This window comes from Archocentrus centrarchus, chromosome 14, assembly GCF_007364275.1.
Source record: "Archocentrus centrarchus isolate MPI-CPG fArcCen1 chromosome 14, fArcCen1, whole genome shotgun sequence".
NCBI lineage: Eukaryota > Metazoa > Chordata > Actinopteri > Cichliformes > Cichlidae > Archocentrus > Archocentrus centrarchus.
In genome coordinates this window covers 9,861,602-9,879,708 of record NC_044359.1, presented here as the reverse complement: position 1 = coordinate 9,879,708, position 18,107 = coordinate 9,861,602, and the positions used below count along the sequence as shown (strand labels likewise).

Here is an 18,107-nt window from a genome sequence, read left to right as displayed (position 1 = left end):
GTCTCAGCGAAGCTTGCGTTGCACGACTGAACAACTGCAGCGACTTCAGCAAAGGGGGCACCGTTTGCCCGCTCAGCAGCAAACTTGCACCTCAGCAGGAATAGGCTGTTGTAAACAATACATGCTTTTAGTACTTTAATCTGTATTTTTTTCATATATATATATATATATATATATATATATATATATATATATATATATTGGATGTAAACTTTCTGTTTTTGAAATTCGGCCCTTTTGACAAACAGCAGGTACATTTTCATCTGGCTGAAAATGCCATCAGCGAGCTTTTGTGGAAACTCATTTTCGGTAGTGTAAACAATAAGCAACACACACATACACACACACACACACACACACGCGCGCGCACACACACACACACCCACACAAACCTAAGAGCTTCCAAATCAGGTGGCATTGTGGCTCGACAAGTGATTTTCAGCAGACTGGTCACCCACTGAACTTCATTGTGTTGTTGATTACAGCTGCACTCAGCTTTCCACACACTGAAACATGCTGTGTGGTGTGACGGCTGCATGTCGCGACAGTGGATGTTTCCTATTTTCTGCATGAAATACGTCCACAGATCATCAGAACTGTGAGATTTTTCTGTCTATAGCCATATCCATTCAGCTCTCGGATAATCACAAAAATAGAGCATTTATTATGCTTTTGTTGTACTTGTTCAAATGACCATCTGCCTCAGTTTGACTCAGGGGCACTTTGCAGTTTGCTCTTTGAAAGAAATTCAATCCTGCCCTTGACGTTTGAACCCATTTTCTTAAGAACTCTAACGTTTAAGGAATCATTTTTTGACCACAAAGAAAATCCAGCTGATTGAAAACAGCGTTGTGACCTTGTACCCACAATTCACCTCCCAATTAGATTATAACGCGTACTGGTTTATCTTGCCAGTGCTTTTTCTGAAGTCTGGACGGGATGACTGAATGGACCAAACACTCGCCTCGACATCAGGATGACCACAAACGTCAGCAGCTCCATAGAAGTTGGGCTGCACTGAGCAATCTGTGTTTGTCCACATAGTTGGTGACACTTTGCAGTGTCTGTGGGAGTCTGTGTTTGTAATGCCATGAATAACCACTGTAAGTAGCCTGAAGAAGGAATTTAGGCTGAACTGTTTGTCTGTTATTTGTTTTAACCCGTCATCCTCCAGCTTAAAGGAGATCCTCAGCTGTTTCTGAGGAGATCTCATGGCTTCAAAGCCAAACCCCATCTCCTTAGTAACCTTACTTTCAGGAAAGGATTAGGGCTGTTGGTGCGGTTATGATGGATTCCTCTTTCCAACAAGCAATACTGGCTATCGGGGCCTCAGTATGCTTCAAACAAAGTGTTATTTTAGATTTATAATTCTATAGAAGGGCGTCCATAACAAGCAAATGCCTGTCTGATTTAAATGCATATGTCCCCTTTGAACTGCTTCCAGCATTTTTGTAAACACTGCGTTTGGTATACTTGCTGGATCTTCTCCACTCAACCCTTTCCATTGAATTTCACTGTGGTGAATTTGGCAACAAGTGCTGTTGTGTTGATGTGGCCAAAAACCTCAAGTGCATGAAGAAAAACACCAGAGGTGAGGCCGTTTCTGCTAAGTGTTCTTCCGAAGACTCTTCAGGAGGTAAAACTCTGTTTTGACTGTCTTTGGGGGACAACATTTACAGTGCATGAATGTCAGAATCAAAAAGCATCCCCTTCAGGCTTGGACACTGGAATTTTCCTCTAAAACAATGCTATTTAGATTCTGAGTTGTAACCAGAGACAGGCAGAGTCAGTGGGGGATCCAATTAAAGCACTATGGGGCCTGATTACATTCAGTACATCACCGGGGGGCAGCACGGTGGGGCCTGTCTGTGCGGCGTTTACATGTCCTCCCCCGTTTGTGTGGGGACTCAATTCACCGGCTTCCTCAGAGTCCACAGAAATGCACGCTAGGTTAATTGGTGAGTGCGTGACTGTCTCTTCATGTTAGACCTCTGATGAACTAACACAAAGGGTCCGGGGTGTACCAGTGCCAGCTCTAATGTGACCCTAGCAGGATAAGCATTTTAAAAAAAATAGATAGAGGGCCAAACATGCAGTGCTGTGATGGTGCTCTCAGCCACAGATGAAGGTTTTGTTTGTAGCTGTACTCAGTTGTAGTCTACAGCTGAATCCAGATAATCGGTGGAGGCTTTTTTGCTGCTATTTTAGACACACCGATCCTCCAAATTATGCCGCATTAATTTAACTATCCTTTAAATTGATCACAGAAAGGATAACCAGATACTGGCAGGTCCATACTGTTTGCAATACCTTTCTAATCCAGCACAAACTACAATAAAAAAAAACATGTTTTCTGCTCTAGAATAATGAGTAATGTTCTGCTACAGATGCAAAAAAATAAAGATTTTGTTAACTTAGGGAATAACTGTGGTTTAAAATAACTAACACTGCCTTTTGGTAGGAGAAGGAAAATGTGGGGGTCCAGTTCTGTGATGAGTGAAACTCCATGTGGAGTCACATCTATGGGTGGCGTACAGGTAGCGGTTATGTAATACCCAAAAAACAACAGGTTTATAACTCATGTCTTCCTAAGGCGAGTTAGACTGGGGTAGAAGAGCCTCCACGCAAACTCTCAAATCAACTGAAAAGTATGCAGGGAGAGGGTGCAGGGGCTGGACTGGAAGTGGGCCTGCTTGTTGACCCATCCGTCCACCTCAGCTCTGTTTCTCTGTGGGTTTTTGCCTTTACAAGAACTTCACTTTTATTATCTTTTACTACTGGTGAGCTACATTGAAACAACTGAAAAAAAGGTTATTTTCATTAAGGAGAGTCATGCTCAGAAAGATGTGCCCAAGTTTGTCTGAAGCGTACTGAGGCCTCAACTTGCATTTAAGGGTTGTTCTTCCTAAACCACCAAGTTCCTACGGCATTGTTCTCATCTGTCCAAATGGAAAGTCTAGGACTTGCATGAAGGGTTTAAAAGGGTTTTAAGTTTTTCTGTACAGTGTGAAATATTTGCTACATGCTTTGTTAAATCCAAAGATTCTGTTCATAGCCATCAGACTGAACGCATCCTGTGCAGTTTTAAAGATTAGCAGAAATTCTTTAGCAGCTGTAAAAGACCTCATCAAATAGAGTTGCTCCTTTTAGCTTCACCGTTCATACAAGAATGCTTAGAAGTCAACACTTGTCAGTCATTTTGTCGACTGAATTTCTCTTAAAACAAAATGAAATGAGCAGCTGTGGAACCTCCTTTTGTATGTGTGAAAATGTTGTTGAACACAAACATAAGATGTGTACATTTTAAGCTCAGCCCTGTGGAGAGGAAATACTGTATATTCCCAAAGAGAGGCGTCTCAGGTCGATGTGGACAACACGAGGACAACCCAGAGAAGTAGGAGGGAGGACTGGGAGGATGCAGGATTCCCGGTGCAGCCGGCGAGGGTCGGGGGTCAGCGGGTGGGACGAAAGGATGTGTGCGTTCAGTCATTTAATGAACCGGGTAATTCATTGGTCAACGTGTGCCAGCGTTCAATTTTTTTGTCCTTGTTTTTGAGGCAGTCAAACCAGTGTCTGAGCCTCTCTCCATTTGCATTGATACCCAGAGATACACCACCTAAGAGAAGGCACAAACACAGAAGGAGTTCTTATTGGAAAGACAGGAGATACACAATAAGAGATTTACAGTATATCACATTAAAAAAAAACCAAGTATTGTCATTTGAAAACCCATATCTGATGCCGGGGCCTTTCTGTGTGGAGTTTGAATGTTCTCCCAGTGTGTGCGTGGGCTTTCTCCAGGTTCCTCCCACAGTCCAAAGACATGCAGTTAGTGGGGTTAGGTGTTAATATTAAAATGTTTAATCCAATTAAAAGAAAAAAAAATACATTTTACACCTTTGTCCTTGTGCCTTACTGTTCGGTCCTTAAAAATATGCAGACCCCAGTGGGTGGTTCCCCTCAGCCAGTCTCAAAGTGTCTCCTGATGACAGCTGTGTAAAGCCTAGCTGTGCTTACCTATGAAGTCATTCGACTTTCCAATGTCGTAGTCCCATACGGTCACCTCCAAGGTCTTTTTGGTGAGGTCTGCATATTTTATGTCATAACAGAACTCCTACAGAAAATAAAAGAGGGGAAAATAAGAGCTGCACAGTTTTCTCTCTCAACACACGAGATTAAAGATACCTCATCTTTTCAGACTACCACAATGTGGCTTTAAATACTCCCGAAACTGCTGAATAAGAGTTTTGGCTTCGCATAATTATCAAAACAATCCTGAAAGCTTTTGTTTCATTTTCTGGTGGAATTCATTCTGAACGCCTCGTCGAGTTTTAATATTTTGTTAGTGCCTTAAATAAGACACGGTTTAATCTGTCTGTTCTCGGGTTTTCAGTCATTACATACTCAGACTCATTTTCTGTTAGTTCAGGGCATTTATAGAGCTGTTCAGCACAACAGAGGTGTCAAAGGCATCTTAACTCAGCGGAGGGAATGAAATGTGGAATACACACAAGGCTACTCTAACAGCATGACAGTGTAATCAATAAATCACACTGTCCACTAAATGAAACGAGCGTTTTCTTCTGATATCAATTTGCAACTTGTGAACCACAAGCAGTAATTCAGCGTTTCAATCTGAGGTTCCTTAATGAAACCAGAGCCTTGATATGGAGGAGGACTTCACTGCTTGTCTCCAACAGAAAGGCCAGGAGGTGATGGAGGAATACGGGCACAAAAAATGTCAGAGGAAATGTCAGGTCGCTGGCCTGTGTGAGTGTTTGGCCGGGGTATGTCCACTCGTATACAGGCTGCCCTGCGGTCCGCTCAGCCTTGAAAAGATGTTTGGCATTCTTGTTCAAAATGTGGCTGGCTGCTTAGAGCCAGTGAGTTTCTGATTTCAATACAATTCAATACAACGGAAAGAGGTGTTTAGCTACTCTGGCTCAGCCCAGAAGAACATAAAGGTTGATTACTATAAATGCTTCCTTCACAGTTAATTTGTCACAGCAAAGGTGCAGCAGTGGTAAAGGTCTGCAGGCTGTGAAATGACACTCAAAGATATATGACGCTCCCTTTGACGCAAGTCAGCCAGAAATGGCTGACTTGTTTTTACACATGCAGCCTTTTATCATTTTATCCTTTTGGTCCTCTTTTTGGCTTTTTAGCTGCTAAATGTTTACAAAATAGGTTAATTATACTTTGCAAGATGTTGACTTGTCTGCAAATAATACTTTGCCGAGCTCTGGTGAAATTTGAAAATGTTAAGAAAACACTGACAATGTTCACTTTCAGAGTCAAAGCTGTGCTTTACTGCTGCAACCAGAAGATTTCAAAAGCTGCACCTTTTCTGGTTTGCATTGCACTTTTTACTGTTTCGCTCCCGCTTGGTGAGCAGTTGGCAGACAAGTCTGTGTTTTTCATATATTACAAACTACATGTGCCTGTGCCAGTCTGCTAGTGACCAATGAAATTGCAGGACTTTTGGTGCAGCACCATATACCACTTTGCCACTAGTTTCAAGTAAAAACTACCCACAACCTGCAGCAACCACTCGCCAACCAGTCAAGGAATACACATTTGCCAGGGGGTCCGTGACTGTGGGACTGAAGTCTTAGTGATGTCTCGTGATGAAACCTCAAGCATTTTTTCGCCATTGTCATCTTGATGTTTTGAAGCCTGATGTGTTCCCATAGACTTCCATACATCTGGTAGCCTTTTTTTTTTTTTTTTTTTTTTTTTAACATCCCAGGGTGGCCATTAAAAAGCAGGCAGATTACAGGCACTTCCATGTTTTACACTAGAGCTTGTTAGCATTAGCTCACAACTTAGCATTGCACCCTCTCATCTAAATATGCTTACTTATAAGTCCAATAAACCAACCCAGAGTTCATAATTCTAAAAGCAAGCCTACAGACCATTGATTTTGTACCATTTATGGAGAGTCTGCCATTAAAGGTTTGGAACCCAATAAGAATTTCTTATTCATAGCATTTGCAATAAAATGCTAGACTCTCGCAGGAACACGCTGCAAAAAGGGCCTAATGAGGAAACTGTAATCTGTTAAACCAAAACCAAAAGTTAAAGGATGAGAGGAACTGCAGATGTTATAAATCCTCTGAGGGTTTCTCACTATACAGAAAACTTTTGCATGAAATATTCATTTAAAAAAAATTTTTTTTTACTGCTGCACAAAGTATTTATCGGTGCAGCTGTAGAGTCACGAAAACGTTATTTTCAAAGTGTTTCATAGGACTGAATATTCATTCAACAATCAAAGTTAAACAGACAGTAACTCCGCTCATCTGTTTTGTCAGGACTGTTTGGGTTTGAGAGAAGATAAAAAATAGGTTCAGTGCTGACAGAAGGCGCCTCAGCTTTACTACATCTTCACTCGCAAACATTTGGCTAAACAGAACTTTTTGTGGTATATTCTACCAAAATCTGAAGGTATTTTAGGTTCTGCAGCATTCTTAAAAAGTCATTTTATTATGAAGAAAAATCCAACAGTGTTGCCGTGACAGAGTGGCTTTTGTAGGTCCCGGGGTTATGAAGGTTGCTCAGCACATAAAAGCACCGGATAAAGCTCATGCAACAAAAAAACAGGAGTAAAATAGAAAGAAACTGGCGCTGCAAAATTTTACCGCAACAGCCGTGGTTTATACCTCATTGAACTCGGGATTGAGCGTCTTCTTTTTCACGGCAGTCTTGTGCTTTGACTTTTTGTTCTCGTCAGGCTTCAGGTACCTGCAGGACAGCGCAGGGAGGAAAGGAAAGGAGATTTAATACAAGTGCTGTTTCTGATTCCTATATTTATGGATGAAACAGCCAAAAAAATGAAAATGTTACACATTTCTGTAGAGTGCACGGCGCTCATGTGTTATTTCAAACCATCATCAGTAACATGAAGCCACACTGTGTAGACTTCTTAGCTGTTATATTGTTCTGTCCTCCAGGGGGTGCTGTGGGACTGCCCTAAATTCAACCACAAAGCTGCATTACAGTACACACACTAAATTACTACGTCAGCTGACTTTTAGAGGCTTCAGATTTTATTGAGGCATTTTTGCAGTTGGTGACACAAAGATCCGGTGGTGCTGTCCCCTGCAGCAGCAGTCCTCTTCTATCAAGACTGATGTCCCACACATGGTTAGTTAAACAATAAAATTTCACTCTGGTGTCGGTTTGATGAGATTACTGTGGAGAAGACATCTCACCTCATAACAAAAAGGCATTTCCAAAGTCAGTCGATACTTCTGAGCGTTACTGCAGTGAAAGTCTCCAGTCTGTAGTTTATTTAAACCCTTCATCTCAGATTCTCTGTATGAGGTTTTTGGATGCTGGTCATTTGTTCCTGTTATTGGCTTCTTTTTTGTGAGGAGCTTTTGGGAGTAACTCTACACTTTACTAAAACTTACACAAAACTACTCCAATAAATACTTCTTTCACTAGTGCACAGATATATATTTATCATTTTGGAACCTGTAATTTATTGTCCTGTTAAAATGTATAGTAAAACAGTCTGTGACCAGGGTTATAATAGTTTTGGATTTTACATTATAGTTTAGTTTTAGTTAGTTTTTACTTTTTTTTCTCTAATTCAGTTAGTTTTAATTAGTTTTCAGAGTGGTTTTGCTCGTTTTTATTAGTTTTTATTTTTGGTTTCATGCTTAGTTTCAGTTAGTTTCAGTATTAGTTTTAGTATTTTCATACCTAATCAGGTGCAAGATTCAAGGCGCAAAAGTGACTATTGTGTAATGAAAACTTGACAAAAGATACAGTTTAAAGAAATATAGTCAACAACCAACTGTTCACAAGACATGCTAAATGTGTGTAATATTAAGGACACACATGAGCATAACCAGGGAGAAACAAAGAAAAACATGAACTCCCAAACTCAATAAATTCTACAATAAACTCCACAATAAACTTCAGCATCAGTGCAGCAGATTAATAACGCCTACATGTGGTGTTAAACAAAAACAAACTCTTTGAAGGAGTCAAAGCTCAAATCCAGCTGCATCCTGATGTTCTCACCACCTGAAGCTGCTTCTGTTTAGGAGCTAGCTTGGTTAGATGCTGCTAATTAAACCTGCAGGGTCTTTGCGGCCTCTGTACACAACCTACAGAAGTTGCCGACCTCATGTCCGCATTTATGCTTGTGTAGCTGGATTGTGTGTGTTAATTACCTTGTGGTCGTGTGCAGGTGTTTGTACTCAAAGAACCTCCATACGGGACTCGGCAGACCGCAGCCATTACTTTGCGGACCAGCGCGGTGAGCGCACGCACATGCGCACTCACACAGTTGTCCTGTGGCGCTCCCAGCTTAAACTCGGAGAGCGGAAACAATGATTTCATATCAATCCACAAGGCTTAAAAAACCCCCCAAAAAAACAAGTAAATGAAAGTAAGTTTATCGATTATTTCAGTTAGTTTTAGTTAGTTTTGTAAACTCACAATTCAGTTTTAATTAGTTATCGTTTTTTCCTTTTAATTATAGTTTTTATTTATTTCAGTTAACGACAATGTTTTTTCAATTTCAGTTTTCGTTATTTCGTTCGTTTTCGTTAACTATAATAACCCTGTCTGTGACTCAGTAACCCAGAGACTTTAAAAAGTTAATAATAAATAAAAACTATTTTTGGCTAGTGCAGTCCCTCATTCGGCCATCACAGAGACCTGCAAGCAATCTAAACCGGCTCAAATGTGATTTGGCGATAGAACTCGGGGACTACAAAGGTTAAACAAATGTTTCCACTACCAAAATCTTGTTAAGATAATTTTTGTTTGCAATATTTACATCATGTGTTAAGTGTTTTCAGGATTGCTGCACCCCCACGTAGAGTCATTAAACAGTGCAAAAGAATCTCTGTCATACTGGCCATTTAACGGAGTGTTTTTGGCCACGTAAACACTGGAAACCATATTACACAACCACAAGAATGAAAGCTGAAACACAACTTTGATTCTTGTAATAAAGGCCTGAACACTGCATCATTAAGACCCTGAAGTAAACATTAACAGTCTTTGCACTCAGCTTTGCAAAAGCACTCCTAACTTCAAACGAATTACAGCTTATTAAAACAAAACGCACCACTATACTCCTCAATATACAGGCAAAAATACAGAAAACTACAGTACAGTATACAATACAGCATAAGGAATAAAAATCTACAACTGGTATGAATGAAGTGAAATGCACTAATTCAAATTCATAAGAACATTGTTTTCATTTACAGTATTCATAGAGATTATATGTGCACACTGCCAGAACTACAAGTACAATAAGTTCATTTCTGTCCCTGCAAGTACAATTTATACAAATGTGCACATCAATAAGGAACCTTTTAACAAGCTATTTTACCCTCTAAGACACAATAAGGTACTTTATTTTCTGAGAGTGTAGTATGTAAAAGGGATGAACACATTATTTGAAGTATCTCAGTAAAATGCGTTACAATACAAGCAGCCGAATCCCTGCCGCCTAAAACTGTTCAGAACATCTACATAAAGAACATGTTCTGCTTCAGATTGCATCATCCTCGGTTAAGTGTCTGCACCACCCTGGAAATTGAGAGTATACTGTGGAATATGCAAAAGAAATTAAACTTCATATTTATTTAAATTAGCTGAGGCGTTGCTGGTGTGCTCACAAATGTAACAATGTGCTTATCGGTTTCAGTTTGCTTTCACTGCAGTTTGTGAGTCAGGGAAGAAAACAGGGTCTTAGTGCTGCTGTTGCTCTGGATGAAGGCATGTGTGTGAATATACAGCTTGTGTGTGTGTGTGTGTGTGTGTGTGTGTGTGAGAGAGAGAGAGAGAGAGAGAGAGAGAGAGAGATAGTGTGAAGGTTAGACCTTTGTTTCAGTTCTGTTTTCATAAATGATGCAAAAGGCAACATGCACTTATCTCAAACCCAGCATAGCGCACATTGTTTAGAACCTCTGTGCTTTTGGCCAAGAACAGTTTTTTGGATGTTATTGCTCATACTGATGTGGTAGATTTTTATTGCAATTACAGTAGCTCATCACATCCCTCTCTTCTGTTATGTGCTCACTGGACCCTCACAGACTTCAATTTCCCGAGGTAACAAAGAGACCTAAAGGGAGGCTAAGTGGGTTATTCCACACAAGCGTACCCCAGAGGGAGCGGAAGCTGAAATTGTTGATGAGGATACTGCAGCGAACTTAATCGTTGTCATGTAATGTGACTGTTGACCCTCAGGCAAAACAATCTAAGAGTGAAAGTTACGCAAATGATACACTTGTTGATGATTGGTGATGATTTTAAATACTTCCCTGTGTGCACACGCCATGATTGTAGAGTAGAACTATGCTTTTATTCAGTGAGTATTCAAATATACTACTCTTTACTTCGAAGCCTCGTGATATGTATTTGTCATTGGCTGAATGGCCATTCATGAAGGCATTTACTCTTATCGTACTCCGCTGCTTTGTTGCCGTTAATGTGTGTCTGAATTCTACTGTAATGCAATTTAAGAACATACTCGATGTTACCAACACATTAGAGCAAATGGCTGGCTGTTCGAGTGACAGCTGCGACTTGATCCTTCGGATAGACTCTTAGAAGAAATCAGCGAGTGACAGAGAAATCCTACAGCTCTGTTTATGTGACACATTATACATTTCCTTTATTCTCCTTCACGTGAGCCAGTCAGTAAATCTATTATCAGCCTCTGTGTCCTTCAAGCTTCAGGAAGATTTTTTTCAACCTCTGACGGTTGGAAAATTGTTGGCAGCCCTTCTCCTCTGAAACGAGTCGCGCTTTTGTTCTCGAGGTGTGCACAGCAGAGTCGGAAATTAATTGCACTTTCATTGCTCAGTCAGATGAAAGACTTGGGAAATGTTTGGGGGTGATAAATAGGACTCTCCTTCAAATTGCAGCCCCGTAGATGGCCCCTTGTGCTGTGTGTGCCTTTCGTGCTACTGATAATCGCAGGTAGTGCTGCTAATCCATTTCAGTGCTTTTACCATGTGCTGCAGATGAACTGAGAGCAGCATTAATGTGAACATCTGGCGTTTGGAAGAGAAATGCCCCCTCCACAGGTTGCCATTGTTTGGAACATTGGCCATGTTTAACATGAGCATCCACCGCTGGATCATCCTACATCCTACCGGCCACTACTATACCCACGCAATATCTCACAATATCTAATCAGCCAATCACAGATGTGATCAAGAGGGCCTGCTGAAGTTCAAATCAAACATCAGAATGGGGGGAAATGAGAGGAGTGACTTTGAACATGACGTGGTTCTTGGTGCCAGGCTGGTCTGAGCATTTCAGAAACCACTGATCTACTGGGATTTTCCCATACAACCATCTCCAGGGTTTACAGCGGATGGTCTGAAAAATAAAAAGTATTCAGTCAGCAGCTCTGGGTGAAAATTCCCTGATGTCAGATTTCAGTGGAGAAAGGCCAGGCTGCTTTGAGTAACTCAATAACCACTTTTACATCCGAGGTATGCAGAAGAGCACCTCTGAATGTGCAGCTCATTGAACCTCGAAGCAGCTGAAGACCACACCGCGTACCACTCCTGTCAGGTAAGAACAGGAAACTTAAGCTACAATTCACAAGGGCTCGTGTTCATGTTGTTTATACCACTCGGTATGAACAATATGAAAGCATGGACCCATCCTGCCTTGTATTAACAGCTCAGGCTGCTGCTGGTGTGATGGTGTGGCAGTTATTTTCTTGGCACACTTTTGGGTGACTTTTTACCAACTGAGCATCTTTTAACCATCACAGCCTACCTGAGTTTTGCTGCTAACCACGTCCATCCCTTTACAACCCATCACTCATGGTAACGCACAATGTCGCAAAGCTCAAATCATCTCAAACGGATTTCTTGAACATGACAGTTGACTGTACTCAGATGGCCTCCAGCCACCAGCTCAGTGATGCACTCTCCACAGTTACCACAGTCACCAGCCTCAAAGTGACTGATGCTCCTTATCTGGTTATCAAAGCAGATGTTCAAACTGTGAACACTGCGATTGTAAGCGAATGTGTTAATTTTCTCTTTCTGGTAATTAACTGTGCAGACACAGTTTTCCAAATGAAATTACTCAACAACAAATTGTAAAATAAATTGCTGTACGAGTCAGTGACAGTGAAACACGTAACTATGATACTGTGAGGAAATTCAAGAAGATAGTTTAAATGTGACTCACAGTTTTTCCTGCTTCTTGTTTTTCTTAAACAATAAAATTGTTGCACGGGTTATTTTTATGCCATTCCAGCAGTGTTTATTTTTCTAAAATGTCTGTTTTTTTGTTTTTTTTTCATAAAATGACTTTGCCCAAACATTTAATGATTCCACTTCTGTTACAAAGCCTGGATATTTGATTTCCTATTGCACCGGTCTAAATCTAGGAGGAGATAAATGGCATAAGTGGATTCCCTGTGGAGACTTTGTTATGAAAGCGGTATGAAATAAGCAAATCACGGGAAACATGACATTTGAAACTGCAAGAGCAGTCTGTTAATCTGGAAAGAAGGATGAAAATATATTTTCTAATAATAAACAGAAGTGCTTTGGAAACCAGATAAGCTTTGTACAAAAATGCTTAAAGGTGCTGGGGTCAAGGTTGAACTTTAGAAGTCCTTCAGTTGACTTCTGGGAAATATGGTTTTGATTTGGACTGGGTTCATATGATTATTTATAATACTGGACAATTTGTGTCTCCGTACGAAAATTACAATTTTTTTAAAACTTACAATCACTTCTACACTGAACTACTTCTCTTGATATAAATTTGATCACATACAATACTGTTCAGGTTAGAGATGCATCATTTAGGCATCTGATCAGTGCCACAGTTATTATTCAGCATGACTGGGACCCTCATCATTAAGATTCATAAAGAACTTCAACAACAAGAAGAAGCAGACTTGCAACAGATGGTCTGGTGACCTCAACGGCCCAAACTCAACATCATGAAATCAGTCTTGGATTACATAAAAAGGCAACAGACAATGAAGAGGTATTCCCGCCGATGCACAACTGGTTTGGTTCTGGTTCCAAAACCTAAATTTGATCTGTTCCACTGACATAATAGTTAAGCAATACCATGTGCTTGGTTTACACCTGCCGTCACAAGGGTCCAAAAATACATTTAAAGAAGGCAATAAGGCAAAACTGTTTATAGTATAGTATAACTAGCAAAACTGCATCCTAAAAGTGTTTTTTTTTTTTTTTTTTTTGCCAGGCCTGCAGTGCTTGTTCGCTTCACCCTTATATTTAAACACAGATATTGTTGGGAATTTTTATCACTCGGATATTGGTATTTTATATCATTTATCACCAATTATGCTAGTCACACACACTGGCTATATGATTTAGTACCTATATTAATCACACACACTGTATTAATGAACACTGTGTGCTTTAGATCAGTAAAATAAGACTGAGGCCTGTTGTATTCACTTGCTTGGATGTCACTTCTAGCTCCTGCTAAAACCACTCTCCTCTATATTCAGAAGCTTTACTTTTGACATAACACTTTATCACCTTTTAATAAAGTTCAAGTTGCTTGGAACAGTGTGCCCTTGAAATTTGGGACTGAAGACCCACCTGCGTCCGTTTATTATAATTAAGAAATTTTGTATACTCAGATAAGACTGCCCTAATGAGTGGGAGTTGGGACAGCTGTCTTTGGGAGTATTTTAGGGGAGGTAGGTTCACACGGGAAGAAGTCTTTTATATTAACCGCTGTTAGAGCGGGGAGTGTAAATGGTGGAGCTCAAAGGTGATTGGTCTGTTTTATGTAAATTAGGAGGGGTCAAAGGCAAGTGGGTAGTTAGCATCTCTAAGGGTATAAAACAAGGTGCTCGGTCTGGGCTTCTCACTTTTACTCACTTTTTACTTCACTCACTTACTCTCTCTGTATCTTTCTCTGTCTCTGTGTGTGTGTATCTTAGTCTTAACTATGTTACTGTCTGTGTTTTGGTTTGGTTTGGTGTAACTAAGGTGTCTAATAAACCGCCTGTACCAGAACCAGTGATTTTTTTCCAAGCTTTGGATTTAATTGGGTTTGAATTTTCGGCCAAAAAGGAACAGGGAGACCCTTAAAAATGTCACCAACAATATGTACATATGTTTGATTTGACCCTTCGCTGTGTTGTAGTGTCAGTGTAGCAACCATCAATCAGGACTGCAAAATACACGTTACCTGTAACTCCTTATTACTGCATTACCAACCCATTAGTGATACCACATTTACATTTTATTGCACTGATGAAAACCATTTTGTTATTGTCTTATGGCCCATATGCATCTCTAAATGTGTTTACTCATTATTTGTCTTGGCTGTGGGCACTTGACTTACCTGCTCAACAGTTTGGTAATCAAATGCTGTTCGTATTACCACATTATTTTTTTAAAGTGCTAAAAAAAAAGAAAAGAAAAAAGTTGCAAGCAAAAAGTTGGTTCATACTGGAACCCACTGAATAGGAGGACCTCACCTATGATGATATAATGGATGCACCATTATAAATATAAATTCATAAAATGAGTCATCATTCACGTAATTGTTGTATACAGTATGTCATTCATAATCTGCTGACGTTGCTGCTGCTGGACTAAAATAATTTTTTTCTATCTGTACATCTGTACTGTATAAATTCTTAGCACAGCAGTGCCCACCGCAGGCCCCAGAGTAATCCTGATTTATGATCACAGTGACACACTGAAGTCTGGTTAGACAGGTTGTAGCAAACACCTCTGTCCATGTTACCTAACCTCGTCATCAAAGTGAGTGCATTCAAATGTCTGTAACAGTCCTTCATTGCAGATAAAATCTGTGTGTAAACAGTTACATTAAGTGCAGTAAACCCAAACTGAAGTGAGAAGTTACCTTTAGTGAAAGGACGATTCCAACGACAGTCGGGTGATAAAAATACATTTGCGTTTGTTTCCATTTCCAAATAAGTTTGTTTAATCTGGACCACCTGTCTGAATTTATGACTGCTTCCTTGTCAGAGGCTGGTGCAGATCTCAGGGGTGAGTAAAATGACAATAAAATTATTACTGCAAGATAATGAAATCCCTTATTATCTTTTTTTTTTTTTTTTTAAATTTGGGTTTTTAACCTCATTAAAGTTGCTCCCAGGAGATGTTATAACAGCCCCAGTTTCTTTTTGGATGTGCCTGCGAGTCTTTGCATACTGACGTTTTGACGTAGGGGTCGGAAAAGCCGTTGGCATCCATGGCGGCGAGGTGAGCACAGCGTATGATTCCCACCACTAGGCAAGACTTCTGGGTGTTGTACTTCAGAGAAATCATGATTCGTCCACGTTCCTCCAGAGATTTGTCTTCTGTCTTGACCTGAAGGGTGGAAATGAGAAGATTTAGGATTCATCTCTCCTCGCAAAGACTACGATATCCCAATATTTATGGCTTAATTGAATCTTGAAAAACAGATGAACTATTTCTCTTCTTGTGCCCGCCTCAATCTTATAAACATTTAAGGCGTTTCATTGACTGCACTTAAGCAAGCCAAATACTTCCCCAGAGTTGGTAAAGCCTGTGATAAATATGATTAAACTCCATCTAATCTGACCCAAAACTTTTGCTCATGCTAGAAACTTACAGGATTCTGGAGGAACTTCTTTGAAGCCATGCTCGGTCCTGGGTACAGAGATTGTACCTTGCCCATTTATTATTTTTGAAGTGTCCCTGAATTACCCTGAATTTATTAAAAAGAAATTAAATGTCTTGGCCTTTGCCTCTGTCACTGCCTCTACAATCATGCCTCTACACTCAAGTCATCAAGATTTTTTCTAAGAAATGCCACACAGGCATCTATTGTTTCATATTTTGATAGAGTACTGAATCTAATAAGCAGCTGCTATTGCTTATTAGATGCACTTTTGCAGCCCTATACATTAAGCTGTCCTTTCTGAGTAATATGGTGTACGTGAATCCTCAGGGGTGTTGAATTTGTGCTGCACAGCTGCTTATATAAATGCAGTGAAACGTTACCTCATCTCGATCCAGTAAAGGAGTGGGAGGACAGGTCTTTTTTTTTTTTTTTTTACCTTCTTTTAATTTTACCTCAGTCTATTCTCGGCTTGCTCTGGTTCTTTGTAGCTAGACTTCTGTCTTTGCTAGGGGAAAAAAAAAGCTGGACATTTTTATTCGCTCATGTAATGTGCAAAGTTTACAGCACCTTCGGTGCTAGTTGTCTAGACAAATACGTGCCTTGGAAATCAGCCAGACACTGATTGGCTGATTGATCCCATCTCCGCTGTAGATGATGAGTTAATGGTCTCATCAAAATTAATTTACCATGTTCTTAGAGACAAGAAAAACATCGAACTGACACATGACCTGTGTGTTTAAAGTGCATCTACAAACACGGCACTTCACTTTTTCCAGAGATGAGCGCTGCTGTTTTTATTTTTATTATCACTTTCTTTTTTAAATGATCTATTTAAACAGGAAGTCTCACTCATAGGCTGCCGCATTAGTCATGCCGGACAACATCAGTCATACTGACACCGTTGCCAGTGCATCAATCATAATCATACACGGGACACAACTTGATAGCTTGTTAAATTATCATAAGACACAGTCAAAATATGATGGCATGCCTCAGAAATGGTAGAAAAATAGGACAGAAAAACACAGAGACCACATCCTAGCCGCTGAAAGATTCTCATCGCACGATTGGCTACCAAGAGAAGACAGGAGGTTCACAATGTGTTCTACAAGCTGTTGATTCTCTCGTTGTGTGAATCAAGTATTATGAATTATGAATTTGTCCACAAAGTCCAGGAATTCTCCAAACTTCCCTCCATCCTGGGAGAAAGCAGTAAAATACACAGCTCGCTTGGTACAAAGAAGACAATTATGTGCTTGATAACTGTAAAAGAAACTGGCCTCTCATGTATTCTGAATCATTACTTTGTGCGTGAGTGTATGTCATTTATATCTATGTTTTTTCTTCAATCAAAGCATCCAGGAAAGCTATAATCTGGACAACCTTATCTCTATACCTCTGTTTTCCTAAATCTATCCACAGTGTTCATTAGTCAAAGTGTTAATGCATTAATGTGTTTATTTACTCCCCACAGAAAGTAATTTCTTACGTTGCTTGGTGCATCGCTCTGCAAAAAAATCACCTGAGATGCATTGTCATACAATTGTCAGGTAGAAGCAATTTATTATACTCTTTGCTAGCTCCACATTTTACACTGCACTACAGTAGTTTTGCATAATTCACTGTACAAAAATAATTCTTACTGTATTTATACTCTACTGGACCCCCCACTTCAACCTCTGAAACACATTATTTTAGCTCATTTCCCTTTAAGCTTTCTTCTGATTGGAATATTTGAACAGCAGATTGGTGGTGATGCTCAGGGCCAGAGATGTGTGCCTGGGAATAACATATTAGGGATATCCCCTCTGACATCACACAGGTCTAAGAGTAGAAAAAAAACGGCCTGAAATGGAGCATTTAGAGCAGTAGCCTAAATGCCCCAGAGTCCTGAACTTCACAAGGATTACTTATACATTTGCTGACCTCATTATTTGAACCTCTGGACATACATAAGCATCTGCCACTGGAATAGTATATTTATGTACAGGCTTCATTCAGAAGCTCAGTCTTCTTTCATCATCAGAAACAAATCAAAGGTAATTTAATGCTGCTTGTACCCGAGACGCTCTTGCAAAAGAGATTCCTTATCTCTGGGGTTTACTTGGTAAAATAAATAAATAGGGAATGCATAGGCCCCCTTGAACAATGAAAGATTAAACCATACACCCAGCACAAATTCCTAGACCAGGGCTATTCAATTACCGGCCCGGGGTCACATCCGGCCCGCGGACCCCCTTTGACTGGCCCACACCGCCGACTGACCCAACATAAGCCGCAAAAACGCATTTAAATAATATTTGCTGTGACAGTTTTAAAAATTCCCACCCTTCCTCTTCTACTTGAACGCACCAAACGTATCATAGCAACGCCAGCCCAGAATACTCTCCAAGTACGACAACCACGAAAAGATGTCACTGACAGGTCAGAAACGTAAAGTCGACAATGAAAATCGTCGTTTTAGAAGAAGCTTTAATTTTACAGTT

The 18,107-nt window shown here is 40.1% G+C and overlaps 1 protein-coding gene across 3 annotated transcripts in view; it reads right to left on the bottom strand.

The window, feature by feature from the left end:
* Window positions 1–212: 212 nt before the first annotated feature.
* The window catches only part of doc2b (double C2-like domains, beta), a 181,260-nt gene continuing 163,365 nt past the window's right edge, over window positions 213–18,107 (bottom strand). For all 3 annotated transcript variants that reach the window (XM_030747323.1, XM_030747325.1, XM_030747324.1), the window contains 4 exons: window positions 15,190–15,344; window positions 6,663–6,744; window positions 4,018–4,114; window positions 213–3,616 (listed from right to left, as the gene is read on the bottom strand). In XM_030747323.1, coding sequence (XP_030603183.1) covers window positions 3,483–3,616; window positions 4,018–4,114; window positions 6,663–6,744; window positions 15,190–15,344 — 468 coding nt within the window. In that variant the 3' untranslated portion in view covers window positions 213–3,482. The remainder of the gene's footprint in view (window positions 3,617–4,017; window positions 4,115–6,662; window positions 6,745–15,189; window positions 15,345–18,107) is intronic.